The sequence below is a fragment of the Cylas formicarius genome, unplaced genomic scaffold, assembly GCF_029955315.1.
Source record: "Cylas formicarius isolate icCylForm1 unplaced genomic scaffold, icCylForm1.1 PGA_scaffold_4__25_contigs__length_36172078, whole genome shotgun sequence".
Taxonomy (NCBI): Eukaryota; Metazoa; Arthropoda; class Insecta; order Coleoptera; family Brentidae; genus Cylas; species Cylas formicarius.
The window spans coordinates 197,533-211,898 of NW_026844334.1; the positions used below are offsets into that span (position 1 = coordinate 197,533).

At 40.2% G+C, this 14,366-nt stretch overlaps 1 protein-coding gene across 7 annotated transcripts; it reads left to right on the top strand.

The window, feature by feature from the left end:
• Nucleotides 1-1,914: 1,914 nt before the first annotated feature.
• On the top strand, nucleotides 1,915-13,490 carry LOC132700313 (uncharacterized). Of its 7 annotated transcripts, XM_060667530.1 has the most exons (10): nucleotides 1,954-2,090; nucleotides 2,144-2,208; nucleotides 3,911-4,166; nucleotides 5,118-5,135; nucleotides 7,786-8,081; nucleotides 9,092-9,344; nucleotides 9,403-9,517; nucleotides 11,700-11,753; nucleotides 11,809-11,942; nucleotides 13,009-13,379. In XM_060667530.1, exons 3-10 carry the CDS (start codon nucleotides 3,965-3,967, stop codon nucleotides 13,224-13,226), a joined length of 1,290 nt encoding a protein of 429 aa, XP_060523513.1. In that variant the 5' UTR covers nucleotides 1,954-2,090; nucleotides 2,144-2,208; nucleotides 3,911-3,964; the 3' UTR covers nucleotides 13,227-13,379. The 7 variants fall into 7 exon arrangements, with proteins under 7 accessions (XP_060523510.1, XP_060523514.1, XP_060523515.1 ...); XM_060667527.1 differs by lacking the exon at nucleotides 2,144-2,208 and having other exon boundaries at nucleotides 1,915-2,060; XM_060667529.1 differs by lacking the exon at nucleotides 2,144-2,208 and having other exon boundaries at nucleotides 1,916-2,060; nucleotides 3,914-4,166.
• Nucleotides 13,491-14,366: the final 876 nt, after the last annotated feature.

A 14,366-nucleotide genomic window follows, 5' to 3' on the forward strand; every position in this document is an offset into this window, starting at 1 on the left:
AACGATAACGATGACAATTACGAAAACGACTATGATAAGGACGATAAGACAACGGTGATGACTACAAGCAAACGATGATGACGAACGATGACGACTGCGACGATGATGACGATGACGAGCATGGTGACGCTGGACAACGATCACGACGACGAGGATTATGATAATCACGAGAATGACTATTATGATGACGACAATTGCGATGACGAATCCGACAGTGATGACGACGATTTCGAGACCACAACTTCAATGACGATTACAATGACAACGACCGTGACAAAGTATAACGATTATGACCCCAACGGTAATGGCGATTACTACGAAAACGAACGACGATTGTTGACGATTACAAAGTCTACAAAAATAATCGAACGATGACCGGTGATCATCACGATAATGATGACGACGTCGATTACAGGACTACAACGCCGATGTTTACGACGATTACAATGAAAACGAACGATCACGTTGACAATTACGAAGGCGACAAGGATAACAACGATAATGACGACGACTATGATTGACCATTACGTTGACGACCACGAAGATGATAACGACGATGACGAGCATGGCGATGACATCGATGATGACGATTACGATAACAATGTCGACGATGACGGTGAGTCGATGACGATTAAGATGAAAACGATGATAACGAACGATAACGATGACTACGCCTATGACGACCATTACAATGACGACCACTTTCAATTTCCCACCCTCTAGCGCCGTCCTCTTGCGAATTAGAGGAAACTTTATTTGACTAAAAATGATCGCCTCGTCGAGCTCTATCCGCCTACCAAGTTTCAACACCTTACGCCCAGTTGAATTTCCCACACCCTAGTGCCACCCCTTTCCAGATAGAGAAAACTCTATTTGACGAAAAATGATCGCCCCGTCCAGCTCTAACCGCCTACCAAGTTTCAACCCCATACGCTCACTTTGAATTTCCCACCCCCTAGCGCCGCCCCCCTACGAGATAGAGAAAACTTTATTTGATGAAAAATGATCGCCTCGTCGAGCTCCACCTGCCTAGTAAGTTTCAACCCTGTACGACGTTAACTTTTTAAAAGTTGGACAAAAATATGATCACCCCGGAAAATTAGAACGCGCCGCACAATAAGCTAGGATGACCCAAAAGTTTTAAAAAGGCCTGTTTTTTGCCGGAAATCATGTGATACAGCAAGTAAAGATCAAACTAATGAGAAATAAAATTTGTAAAATTACCTGAGTACCTGCGGTGTCTAAAATTTATTCTGTGGATAAGAAAAATGTAGCAAAATATCACCGTTTTTGTAGAAACCCAATATTTCAAAATAAAACTACCCAGTATCAACTTTAATTTAATAGTAATAATGATATAACAAATTTAATTTTAAATCAACGCTTAATCAGATTTGCCACGTTTGTCTGATTCCCTCAAAATTTTAATATTTTGTTTGAAAGACTCTAGCAAATTTTATTTAAAGCTTTAATTTTGCGTAAATTTCCGATTTTTAGATCATACGAAAGTAACAAATTATGAAATACATCTAAATTTGTTGTAATCCTGCTGCATTTTCTCGCAAGTTCATCCATTGAAAAAGGGTATGATGTTTGCGGTTATCCTGAATGCGTTTATCCCGCAATTTAATTGTAGATAGTTCAAAGCCTGCTTGTTTAATGCTGCGGAAAAAACGAAAAGAAAAATTTGGTATTTTGCAAGCTTTTTGGGTCATCCTGGCAGACACAAGACTTAAAACGCCCGGAAATGTCGTTAAAGGGGGCAACGTCGCGACGCCGCGCGCCTCTTTCGGCAAAATTCGGTAACCGGATCGAACGTTGTCGAAACGAAAACGGGCAATGAATCGCGAATCCGTCGCGTCACCTTGGCGCGAATACCGACGCCAGAAAGCGTCGCGGCGCTACCCCAGACGCTCGCGATATGTCGTAACGGCGTCGATAATTAAGCGACGGTTTCGTCGGGAAACTCGCCTAGACGCGCGTAAATTTCGACGGTCGTAACATGAAGTGCACTTAGTTTGTTATATATCGGCAGTTTGTCCCGGTTTTTTACGTCGGCGGTGAGTACGCCCTGCGAAAGGATACGACACGTATTTTATACATTTCAATGTCCGCCATTTTCGTCAGCTTTGGTTGTTTTCAGTTTTTGAACGAAGGAATCTCATACGAAAAGCCGAAATGTCATTCGACCAGATAGATATATGTTCGGTAACAGTAAATAAAATGCCCGGCGCATCCGCCACACGCAAAACTGTCACCGTTCTTGTCGAATATCGAAGTTAAATTACTTTCGAAACATGCTTTTTGCCGCTACCGCGTGTGTTATTAGTGACTTTTTGCACCCTCCTATGAAATGTCACTCTTTCGCCGCATTATACGTTATTAGTGGGTTAAAACCTAATTTTCTCGACGTTGTTTCCGGTTCAACGTTTTTAGTTTTTGCCCTTTCCATTTCGTTGAAATGATAGACTAAGAGCTGGTTTCTTTGGTTATTTAAACGGGACAAACTCGGTTGAAATATAAAAATTTGTACCAATAATAGCGATTTTCAATGATGTTTGCTTAAATGTCTCTCGCACCCTGTACGATGGGAGAAAACTGTAAAAGGATATTTGTAGCCCTCGATACAGTTTATGATACTATTTAAATTCAATTGTACCATCTTTTGACCTTTTATTTACGGCTAAGAATTTATTCCCGAAAAGAACAATAACTAAATATAATCGAAAAATGCCATACAATTGAAAATGAGCTGGTGAATCAACAGGATCAAAGGTCATCGAGATGGACAGGGGTATGGGTCGCGTTTCTAGGATCGACCAACCTGAATGGTATGGTACGGCCAAAAATATAGTGCATTTATAGCTTTGACGTTTTAAGTATTTTACTGTACCTTTACCGCAGACTTTCGTCGTAACTAGACTGTTTTAAAAAATATACTGTTTTAAATTTGATTAAGCATTGGTTTTCGAATAAGTATAATTTAATTGGTTCTTGTTTTTTAACACTTTAAAATGTGGAGACCGTGGAATGAAGCAGATGTACTCCTGTTAGAAGAAGATATTGAAAATAACGCAGAAATTGATGACGAAGTGGGGATGGTAGTCGAACCTAATGACAATTTAGAAGACGAACTACCTCAGCATATAAAAAACCGATCCATCTGTCTTCCGATGCTAAACAAATTGTTTGCAATTTTGTGATTTATATAAAACATCTTCTGGAATTATATAAATTAAATTATTAATAATGACTATAAAATCGATTAGATAACACAACAAAACGGACTTGAAATCTTGTATATTTAACCCGATTGAGATGATTTGGTCTGAGTTGAAAGCGCATATAAAAAGAAATAAAACTGTAGTTTACACTACCTACCTTTAAATTTAGAAAAAAAACATAATTCACATCATTTACATTCGTCTTTACTCATAATAACCTTTAAAAATAAAGGTACTCTCACATCAGTTCTAAACCACCCTGTATATTAATTAATTTCGCCAGCTCTCTTAACATCACGCTCATCAATTTGTGTTAAAAGTTTTGGCGGAGTCGGTTGTAAAAGCACTATATTTCTGGTCGAAGTATAAGAAAGTAGCGCCGAGCTGGTGGGTCAATAACATTGATGGCTTTGTGGGTACAGAGAGGTTTTCCACAGTCGAGGACAATCTTCAGTAGGCAGTCAGTTACAATTGTATTTTACGTTCTTAAGTTGTCGGTCTGTGCAGAAAGATGGCGGGGATGTATTCTTGAGCTATAATAAAAGTTGCGAGACCTAAAAATAACGCCCACAGCAATTTGAGGAGACAATCGCATTAAGTGTAAATAAGAGGCGCAAAAAGTCCCCGGATGCGGCGAACGCCCTGTATATCGCGTGCCGATCGCGACACATAATTAAATTATTCAGTAGGTCGATTGATTCGGTGTTTTACTCGATCGATTCGGGACGTCCGCCGTCGCCATGAATCTGATGTTCAGGAAGAACTTCAGGGAGCAAAAGTCGGGCGCGATGCCGGGCAAGGGGACCAAAAGCGGAGCGGGGAGGCACGCCAACAAACGGTGCACCCGGGATCAGGGCTACACGCCGATCGAGGAGCACCACTACAGGACTCACCTGTTTTTCAGTCCACCCAGGTGTAGCTACGCGCCCGACGACCAAGACGGTAAGGTGCGGGATGACATACGTCACACTGAGACTCACATACGTCACAAGGGCGAACCTTGGTTGAATAATAACATCTAAAATTTCTCTGGGTGCGTCCCCTATACAGGTATAGTCCGTCCCAATCTGCGTCGCGCCTACATATATTCAAACAGGGTTTATAATTAAATATGGGGTATTATAATTCAAACGAACTTTGTCTTGCTCTTTTCGGCGTCGGTCCTTTCGATCGAAATCGACAATTTAACGTTCACTTCAATCGACATGTTTTTTTTTTTGAATTTTCGACTTCAATTTCATTTTCGTTTTAGAAGCTACCGATCAGATAAAAAAATATATGTTGTTTGAAAGATTAAGTTTAAATCGATTAAAACTTATTTCTGCCAGGTTACTTACTTACCTTTTTTTATTACTCAAATTATTATTTATTATTATTATAAATTATTTAACTAAGGCCGAACCGCTGCGTAGTTCTCTGTTTCTTCGGATTCGGCGAAATCGGTTTTCTTTGAAGTCGGTTAGTTTTGGTTACCGTGAAACACCCTGCAGATAGAGACAAAGGAAAGCTCAATTCTCGATCCGAATGTATTTTCACCCGTGTACGTACGCAGCATTAACGACTTGAACTTTGTAAACGACAAGGAAAAAACTTTGGATTGAAACATCGATAACCTCAACCTACTACAAAATGATTTCACGTTTGACCGCCAGGCGGCGTATCTTGACGTCTTAATTACTCACAGATTACGTCACAAATAGGAAATAACGTTTCTCTTTTTGGCATAAAAACGAAGCGCCCCCTATATTAGGTAGTAACTAACTATTATCGAACGTTGTAATCAGTAGTCGACCTACGTTCCCGTAGTTTAGCACGCTCTTCTAATACGTAAACCTTAACCCCGAGCGTCTGTGTTTGGTGTTCCGAGACCTCACGAACGTCCCCTTTTTGCAGGTTCGACCGCAACACCAGGTGACTCAAAAACGTGTGAATACCCACGCACAGGTTTGAAGTGCCGCTTCCTAATATTAACTAATACCTACCCCCGCTACTGAGCTAAAGCCGCTTAACTCGATTAAAACACTTGCAACCCGTGGTCACGTATCTATCTTATATCTTATACACTTGAACACTATAAATCATTCTTTGTTCGGACCACTCGTCGTCCGACGACACAGTTTTGAGTTTTTTTTTTGTTTTTCACTACTATTGGCTAAGAATACCGCAATCATTCGGCCATTTTCTCACTCTCACTTCCAAAAACCTGAGAGGATGCCTTAACTAAAAGGGACTGCTGCTAGGAAGAGCTATACAATAGAAAAAAAAAAACCCTCAGCATGAATAGCAATGATGCAAGGCCAAAACTTATAAGCTTAAATTACAAGCTGACAAAAAGCCACGGATAGTTTTAGCGCCGAATTCCTGAGAACGGAGTTCGTTCATGTAACGAGTGCTACACCTTCCAAAAAAAAAAAAATACCATGAGTAGTGAGGTTCTTCTTCTTCTTTTACTTCTATTGGTCACATTGCTAGGATCATCCGGTCAAAATACTGAGGTCAAAAGGCGAAACCAATTCTTCCTCTTCAAATCGAAATAGGCCGATCGCCCAACAAGTAATCAGCAATTGGTGGCGAGGCCGACAGAGGAAGATAGAGGGAGAGGGAATTGGTACCATATGGCCACTAGATTTTCTAATTCAATGCCAATAATTATTTTATTTTAAAATGAAAACCTCATACGAACACAAATAAAACGTATTTTTTTAATAACTGCAATACCACTTCAATTATTTTAATGAAATTTGGCACACATGTACCAGGTATCAAGAGACATTACTTAGGGTACCATTTTTTTTTCAAATAGAAAAGTGGCGGGCTAAAAGGCTATTTTGGCAGACCCAGACGTCACCCATTTCTTTTAAAATAAAAATTATTCTTACAATCAAATCAAATAAAATAAAAACAATATTATTAATACGACAGCAGGCAGAGAATCATTACCGTTCTTATTTCTTGCCTAAGTAATTGTGAAACGCGAATAGAAAGTGCGTAAACTAAGGGATGTATTATTGAAATCTTTGTAGTTATTTATCATTGTTTAAAAAAATATTAAGTCTTGATTATCGCACCTGAGCTAACACTGTAGCTGAAAATCACTGGATGTATACCTCTAAGAGTGCGCGGAATATGAGACAAAAAGCTGAGGCGTGTACCCTTCAAGGTGGAGGACACTTCATCACACCTTATCTAATTTCAATGTTCTACATTTTTGGAAAAAAATTGCTCAGACCTGGTTGAATGTTCTGGGAACATTTGTTGTGTGTCTAGGGCGTGCGGCCGGGAATCAGAAAGGAAGACACCAGCACAGAACACCGCGTTTTCACCATTCTTCTGTGACTTTTGACAATGGAGAGTGGAGCATTCCAAACAAAGCGATTCTGATTAAACCCGAACCCGATCGGTTCGAATTTTTCACGTCAAACGTTTCATCCGCGATTTTCTATTTCAAAACATCCCGGAGGCCGTTCAAAAATAACTCGCGACACGTCATGGGTGACGTCGCGACGCCCGTTTCTGGAAGACGTCGTCGTCGCCTGGCAGAAGTCGCGTATCCGCCACGGCGACGTAGCGTCGTCTTCCTTCGTCCGATGTTTCGTTTGTTCGGCCGTCCGGTTTGACCAGGTACGCAACGTACTCCCCCCCACCGCCACCGCCAGACTTTTGTTTTGTGCCAAAAATAGCGACCCGACGTTTATTTTTCGCGTAGGTATATGCTTTGTTCTCGAAACGGTCCCCTCGCATTTATTTTTATAAATATTGACCGTCGCGCTGGCGTAACGGACAGCGGAATTTGGGAAACGTGAGTCGGAGCCGCCATCTCGCGACCGCATCGTCACATTCGAGGTGAAAGGCACAGATAAAAAATGTAACTAGTCCCCAATGACATCTAAAGCGTTAACCACGTCTTATTTCAATATACGTGCTGTACTTCATTTCTCAAAATAAATAAGCGCTAAAAGTTTAGATATTCACACGACAATTGTTTCGACAACACCGTGTCTTTATCAAATGTAATAATTTACAAACTACCTGCTACTATATATACCGAAAAATGACAATAAAACCTTAATTAATGCTTGAATGAATGTCATATTTTCGTACATTCACCAAACTCATCTTCTTCTGGTGTCTGTATTAGATATATTTGACTGGTCCAATTACCAATTTTACAAGAACCTTGACTCTTGATGGCCCTTTTCCTGGTTTGGCTTCATGCTTCATATCTTCCCTAAATAAGCATTACCTTAGTTAAGATAAATTATTTTTTCATCTTTCGGAATTGAAAAGAATACCCCTTTCCATGTTCTTGTGGTTTCTGAACATTATAACAAATTTTGCAAGCTATCAGCATTTCAAATTTCTCCAATACAAAACGCGAAACAAGATTTTTCTCGTTTTATTTAGAAAAACCTAGATTCTAGATCATTTTGAGGTTAGCGGTCTGCCATCACCAATGTCACTGGCAGAAGAGGAGAGATTTGGCAACGTTGCGCTAGCAGAGTAATTCTTTGGGGCTCCTCACACGCACATACATAACTCACAGTGACGACTGTCCTTCTAGAGCCTCGCTGCGGACCCATGACGGGAGCTGGCGGGGAACCCCTGGTCCCATCGAGTACCATATCTCCGGCCATGACGGAATCGGACCTGCCGCAGCCGCTGGTGGTGCGGAGTCCCTCGGTCAGCCTTAAATGGATGCCGCATCATTCACCCAAGCCGATCCCCAACAGACAGGTCAGCTTCAACAGGGGCCGGAGTCCCGAATTAGCCAAGACGCTGTCCGGACTCGAGAGGGACTGCTTCATTATCCCGGTTCATAGTCTGGATAGGTTTCTGCCCGCCGGAGTCCCTATGCCGGTAAAACTTACGCCTTTTTATTCTTAAGTTTTACTTACGTAAAAAAAAGAAGAGAGTGGACAATGTTTTGGCCGAACGACCCTGGCATCCGCGGCCATTAGCAGTGAGAAAAAAACGCGTTTGCGGGTTTCTGTTTGCCTTCGCGTCAGCGCTGGGTTTAATTTTTAAAACTTTTGTCGGCCCCGAAAAACGGGGGAAACGTCGATACCGAATCACGTTTATTTAGGTTCACCTTTTTTTAAATTTACTTTCGACGATGTCTTGTTTTACTTTAATGATCAGTCACTGTCAAATGTCATTTCAATTCTATTTGAGTTTACCATGTAAACACAGTCAATAAAACGCTATAGGATATAACTAACCTTTATGAACAAACAACCGTGCCCGAAAACTCACATAATAAACCACAGTGAGATCACATAAAATGTCACACTGCGAAGTTTATTTTACTGATAGATGATTTTACGAAGCAGTATTTCGAAACCCTGTCAAAAAAAGATCTAATTGTCATTTTTCAATCCAAGCACAGAAAAAAAACATGCCAATAATGGCCACGTCAGTTTCAGCTGACGGCGGTGTTGCCAAGATGTTTTACGTGAATCATGCACCTATAAAAGGGGAATAATTAAAGGACTATGTAGAAATGGAATGAAATGGAACATAACAGATTGTTCGTTTGTACTAATTTTTTTATGTACATGTTTCAAGAAATGCTCGGCGATAAACATCGAAAACCTACTTATATCGCGCTTGTTAGTGTAGGTAGATAATGGTTACGGTATGGCTGTGGCTTTGGAGTAATAAACAGCAGGCAAAGTGAATACGTTGTCGGTTGTAAAAGCACTATATTTCTGGTGCAAGTATACGCTTTCCAGTCGCGAAAGCACTATATTTCTGGTTAAAGTAAACTCGTTAAGGTAGCAAAAGCGCTATATTTCTGGTCTAAGTATACGCCTTCATTTCGCAAAAGCACTATATTTCTGGTTCAATTAATTAATTAATGGGGGAAGACGCTGGCCGAGGGCAAAGGGGACCGCGCGACGGGCCAGGGCAACAACCTGCACGTGATGGAAGTACCCGACCCGAAGCTGTGCGTCCTGTGTCACCTGATGAGCCCCCTGGAACCGATCGACCCGATCCTCGAGTCGCCGCTGATCCAGCCGCTGTTCAAGCAGCGCGTTACGGCCGGCGAGCTCGTCAACGAAGTTGCGCTCGCCAAAACGGCCGTTACCGGCATGCTACTCGCCAACATGGAGAAAAATGGTAAGCGATTTGCGCGTCACAGCCTTTCGCGAGTTTCTAACCGACATTCCGCTTTCAGCCGAGTTCCCGTTCATATCTTACTATGTGATAAACACCTCGCAAACCAATCCCGTGATGTTTTACAATAACCTGCGTACCGCCAGCCTGACCAAATTCGATCCGCGAGCAACCAGGTTAGTATACTCCAGTCACGTCACGTCACGAATACTAACATAATCAAAAACGATCCGTATGTCGCAGCTAGTCTGTGTTATGACGTAATAACACAGCCGATCTGCCCCGCAGCCGACGAAAAATAGCTGCCTGGGCGCGTATTGCCGGTATTGGTGGTCACGTGACCCTAATAGATCTAGGATTGCAATAAAATGGTTTCCTAAAGATTTCCTTTAATATGGTGAACTGAAAGTGGAAACGAGTCCCGTTTCTTCGGATTAGTACTTTGACCGACACCCAAAAACACAACAACATTGCGGCATGTACGCATTGTTCTTTGTACTTTCTGGTACTTGGTTTTTATCACAAATGCAAAGAAAACAATTAAAAAACCGAGTTTTAAACAATTTAATACGCCGGTAACCTACATAAACATGCGTGTTTTCCCAGACCGCAGCCGGACTAACTGAAATTCCTGGATCTATTAGAGTCACGTGACTTTCGCGCGGCAGGGCCGGTCTTATTCGTCGGCTGCGGTCGAACTGCCTGGACTCTACGGTTCCTTTGATGCTTGGGGAGCATAGTACAGTGACATACGTGCGATTGGGCGGATCGCTTTTGGTCCCTCGCCCATCACGCTTTCTCCATTTTATCGATAATAACAAGGAAGTCTTTGCTTCTCGCGTTGGTGTACGGAAATAACGTCCATTAGGACTTTTTGCACCTCTTAATGACGTTATTTGACTTACTAGTAAATATCGTGGGCGATGGATTCAAAACATAAAAAAGATTTGCTTTTAGTTCATTGTACTTAAACTGTCGCCTATTAAATGTTTTTTTATAAATAATTTTTTTTGCCAGCTTCGTATATATGAGCTATTAAATAAAAACATTCATTTTGACTTTTTGCACCTCGTTACTAGTAAATGTTGGGGGCTGTGAATTAAAAAAATTAAAAAGATTTGTTTTTATTTCCTTCTACTTGAACGTTCGCCTCTTAAATGTTTTTTTAAAATAGTTTCTTTCGTGGGTTGGCACCATTGTACACTGTCATTGGGTACGATTCGGCAGAGTACTTTTGGCCGCTTTTTATCAATAAAAAAGAGGAAGTCTTTGCTTCTCGCTTTGGTTTACACAAATAAAAACGTCCATTGGGATTTTTGCACCCCTTGTTTTGACGTTATTTGACTTACTAGTAAATATTGTGGGCTACGAATTAAAAACGTAAAAAAGATTTGCTTTTATTTCATTGTACTTGCAGTGTCGCCTCTTAAATGCTTTTTTTAATAGTTTCTTTCTTGCATTGGCCACCATTGTGCGCAGTCATTGCGTGCGATTGGGTAAAGTACTTTTGGCCGCTCGCCCATGGGGCGGTCACGTTGGATTTTGGCAAATAAAAACATCCATTGGGACGTCGCGTCTTATCTTGGCGTTGTTTAGTTAGTTAGTTAGTTTAGTTAGTAAACAAGAGAATAACCGATGATGTTTGGACCATATGATGATGTGACATTTTTAAGTCCGATCTTCTTTCAATTTTGATCGATTTGATTGTATTGAATGTATGTGAGGGTGTCTAGAATTTAAATGGTTATGAAAATCATATTGGAGAGAGAGGAAGGAAAAGAGCATGAAAGAGCCTTAAGAGTACGAATAAAATAAACAATAATAATCGATTCTTCTACCAAAGAAAAATCCGGCAATCCATAGAAACCCCCAATTAACCAAAACAATTTGGGAATCAATCAACTCCGCACCCTTCAAACGATATATAAGCAGCGATATATAGACACGTTGTCGCTCACAAAAGACCCGTATCTAACACCTTGTTGACTTGGAGAAGGTTCTTTTAAACAATACACACTTCCATATATTAATAACGGGTATAATACGACCAAAAATATAGTGCATTTCTTGCTTTGACGTTTTAAGTATTTTACGTAATAATTTGTTTATTAATTTGTACTAGCGAAAAAGATCGAAAACATACTTATATCCCGCTTGTTAGTGTAGGTGGATAAATTCCTAGGACGGTTCTGGAATGGTTACGGGTAAGGGTCTGCGGTTTTGGAGTAATAAGCAGTAGGCAAAGTTAATCACCTGGTCGGTTGTAAAAGCATTTTTGGTCCATTTGGCTTTGCCCTTGATGAAAGGTGCCTGTTTCTGTTAACTTAACATCAGTGATTGAGTCGCAAATAATTCCAGATACACGGCGGCCCACACGCTGGACTTGTACACGGAAGTAGCTTCCATTTGCAGGTGAGCAGGGAGTTAAATCGCGAGGTCGTGCGAGCTGACACTCGTTTTGTCGCAGACCGCCCATCCACGAGGTGGGAGTGCCTTTGACGAAAACGCACGCGCCCTCTACCGGCTACATGATATCCGTCTACAAAGTGTTCGAGGGCGACGACAAAGAGAAGCTGGAACGCAACTGGCTCTACTGGACCGGTAAGTGCCAGCCTTTTTCAAAAAAGCGAACAATCAAATAAAATGGATGGATATACTAGCGGTATACAAGAAAACAGTTTTAAGCTATTAATATTTGAGGATTGATGAACAAATATAAAATTCAATTATTTCTTGTAATTTTAGTTTAGTGGAAATACATATCGAATAGGTTTTGGTTAATCCACTGCAATAGTCAAAATAACTTAAGCATTGTTTTATTATAGTCGTATACCTATTATTATTTTTCTATTCGAAGGAAATTCGGACTTAGTCACTTTCTCATGAATATAAAATCAATTATTTCTTGAAATGACGTCATTGCCTATAAAAAATATTTTCTCGAAAATCGACATTTTTCCAATTATGTACAGACTGTGTCGATTATGGGCAAAAAATCGAAAAGACCCGGAAAATTGCCGTTTTTATGGGGAAATTATTAGCCGTAATTGAAAAAGTATAAAACATGGGATAATTACTACTTACTCTTATAATTTATTATTACTTGTATAATTTTTTTTGCGACTTTCGACTGTTTTTTTTTTAATATTGCTATGAAACACGATAAGTATCAGCAGTTTTGTGCTGTGATGGAAAATCGGGGGGGCTTTGTGGTCGGGAAGTATTTCAAAAAAATTAAAAATCGCGTGTGCAGGGGTCTACAAAAAAAAACCATTTTTCATCAACCCTTTACAAGACCGAAAAAATTCTTGAACCAGAAGAGGGCTCCATAAGCTTTTATTCTTGACATTTTTTCAAAAATATAGAGTAATTTAAAATCTGTTTTAGATGTCAGTTTCTTTTACATGACGATATAGCGCATATAGACAGCCAAAACTTTTGTATTTAAGATTTTTAAGTATTGTACAGGGTGTTCGCGACATTCCGCGCAATATTTTCAAAAATATAATAAGTGCCCCAAACTTGCAGTTACTCAGACTTGTGAGAGAAGTAGAAGTCTGGACCCGCATTTAGACTCTTTAAATTAGGAGCAATAAAATAACGCGAAGTATTTTTTTTTAATTTTTGAATTCTTTTTTGGCATTTCGATTTTTTATTTTTGGCCCAGGGGCGAGGATGATCTACAGGTACCTGCCGAGAGCTGCAGGCCTGCGCAAGATCTCGCTCCACAAGTCGCTGAGCCCCAAGGGCGACAAGATGTACATCTTGACCTGCGAACTAGCCAACCTGCTCAGCGACGTAACAGTCTGCGCGCTGCTCCTGCCCGCGCTCAGAGCCAGGCTGACCGGCTACACGGGCCTGTTCAGGCCCCTGCAGATCTTTTGACATTTTTTATTACGCCCGTAGATTTACTTTCCTGTCGTTTCACGACCTCCGTGATGGACCCGGACGTCACTTTTTTGTTTTCTCTCACTTCCGCTCGTTTCCAAAAATCGTTTTTTTTTTTACAAACGCGATTAGATAGGGTACCGGACGGACACGAAGCCTTCGCGAGTTCAAACTCGCATATTTTTATGCGTCGCATGGCAATAAAAACAAACTATTTTTGTTAGGGAACGTTGTACGTTGTTTTCAAAACAATAAAAAAATCGATCGTAACGATGGCGTTTTATTTCTTAGATTGCGACCCGATAAAATCGACTTAAGTGGAAGGCATCACCCCTGAGAGAGGCTATGCGGTCAGTACGTTGACTTGTATTTAGTAATAATAATAATATATATAAAGTATGGATTTCGTCAAGTAGGTCAATATAGATATATATGACAGAGCACAACAATACAGTGATGAAAAACATTAATAGGCAAAATATTGATTTAAATTATAAAAAACAGTTTTCTAGGAGGAAAAACTTCAATTTGGATTTAAAAATGTTTACATTACTACTGCTCTTTAGGTCTGGGGACAGTCTAGTAGACTCTAATTTTTTTTATGGAGAAACGGTATTTGTTTCGTGTATTTCGTGAAAATCTGAACTTTTAGTTCTCATTTATTTTTAAAAATGGATTTTCATCAAGTAAAAGCCACCTCAGTTCAGACCAGACATTTACAGAAAGATCTTTTTTGTTTTGTGGACATTTGAATATCAATACGCTTGTTTTTTGAACATTCAAAAAGAGTTCGTTGGTGTTAAACCAGCAATGTGACTTGAACAGTTGTCAGCCCAAACTAGGTAGGTGATTTTTTATGTGTCCCCAAAAGAAAAAATCCATTAAAGTTAAGTCGGGGATGTTGCCTGGCCAATCCATAGTTCCGTCATTCTCTATATAACCCAAAGTTACAGTCAATTAAAATGTTATCAATATAAATTGAACGCACGGTACAAGGGGTTTAAATTCGCCGCCTAATTGCCCAATTCCGAATAATTCCGAAAATGTTAAAAAAAAAACCGGAATTTTCAATTTCGGTCTCTTTTGTCTGCCGGTTTTATTCGTTAAGATAACTTAACGCATCGATTCTGAGGCGAA

Coding starts and splice junctions, on each gene's coding strand:
- LOC132700313 (XM_060667527.1), top strand. CDS start 3,965: ATGAATCTGATGTTCAGGAAGAACTTCAGGGAGCAAAAGTCGGGCGCG. Junction 8,082..9,091: donor CCGCCGGAGTCCCTATGCCG/GTAAAACTTACG, acceptor TAATGGGGGAAG/ACGCTGGCCGAGGGCAAAGG. Junction 11,754..11,808: donor GAAGTAGCTTCCATTTGCAG/GTGAGCAGGGAG, acceptor GTTTTGTCGCAG/ACCGCCCATCCACGAGGTGG.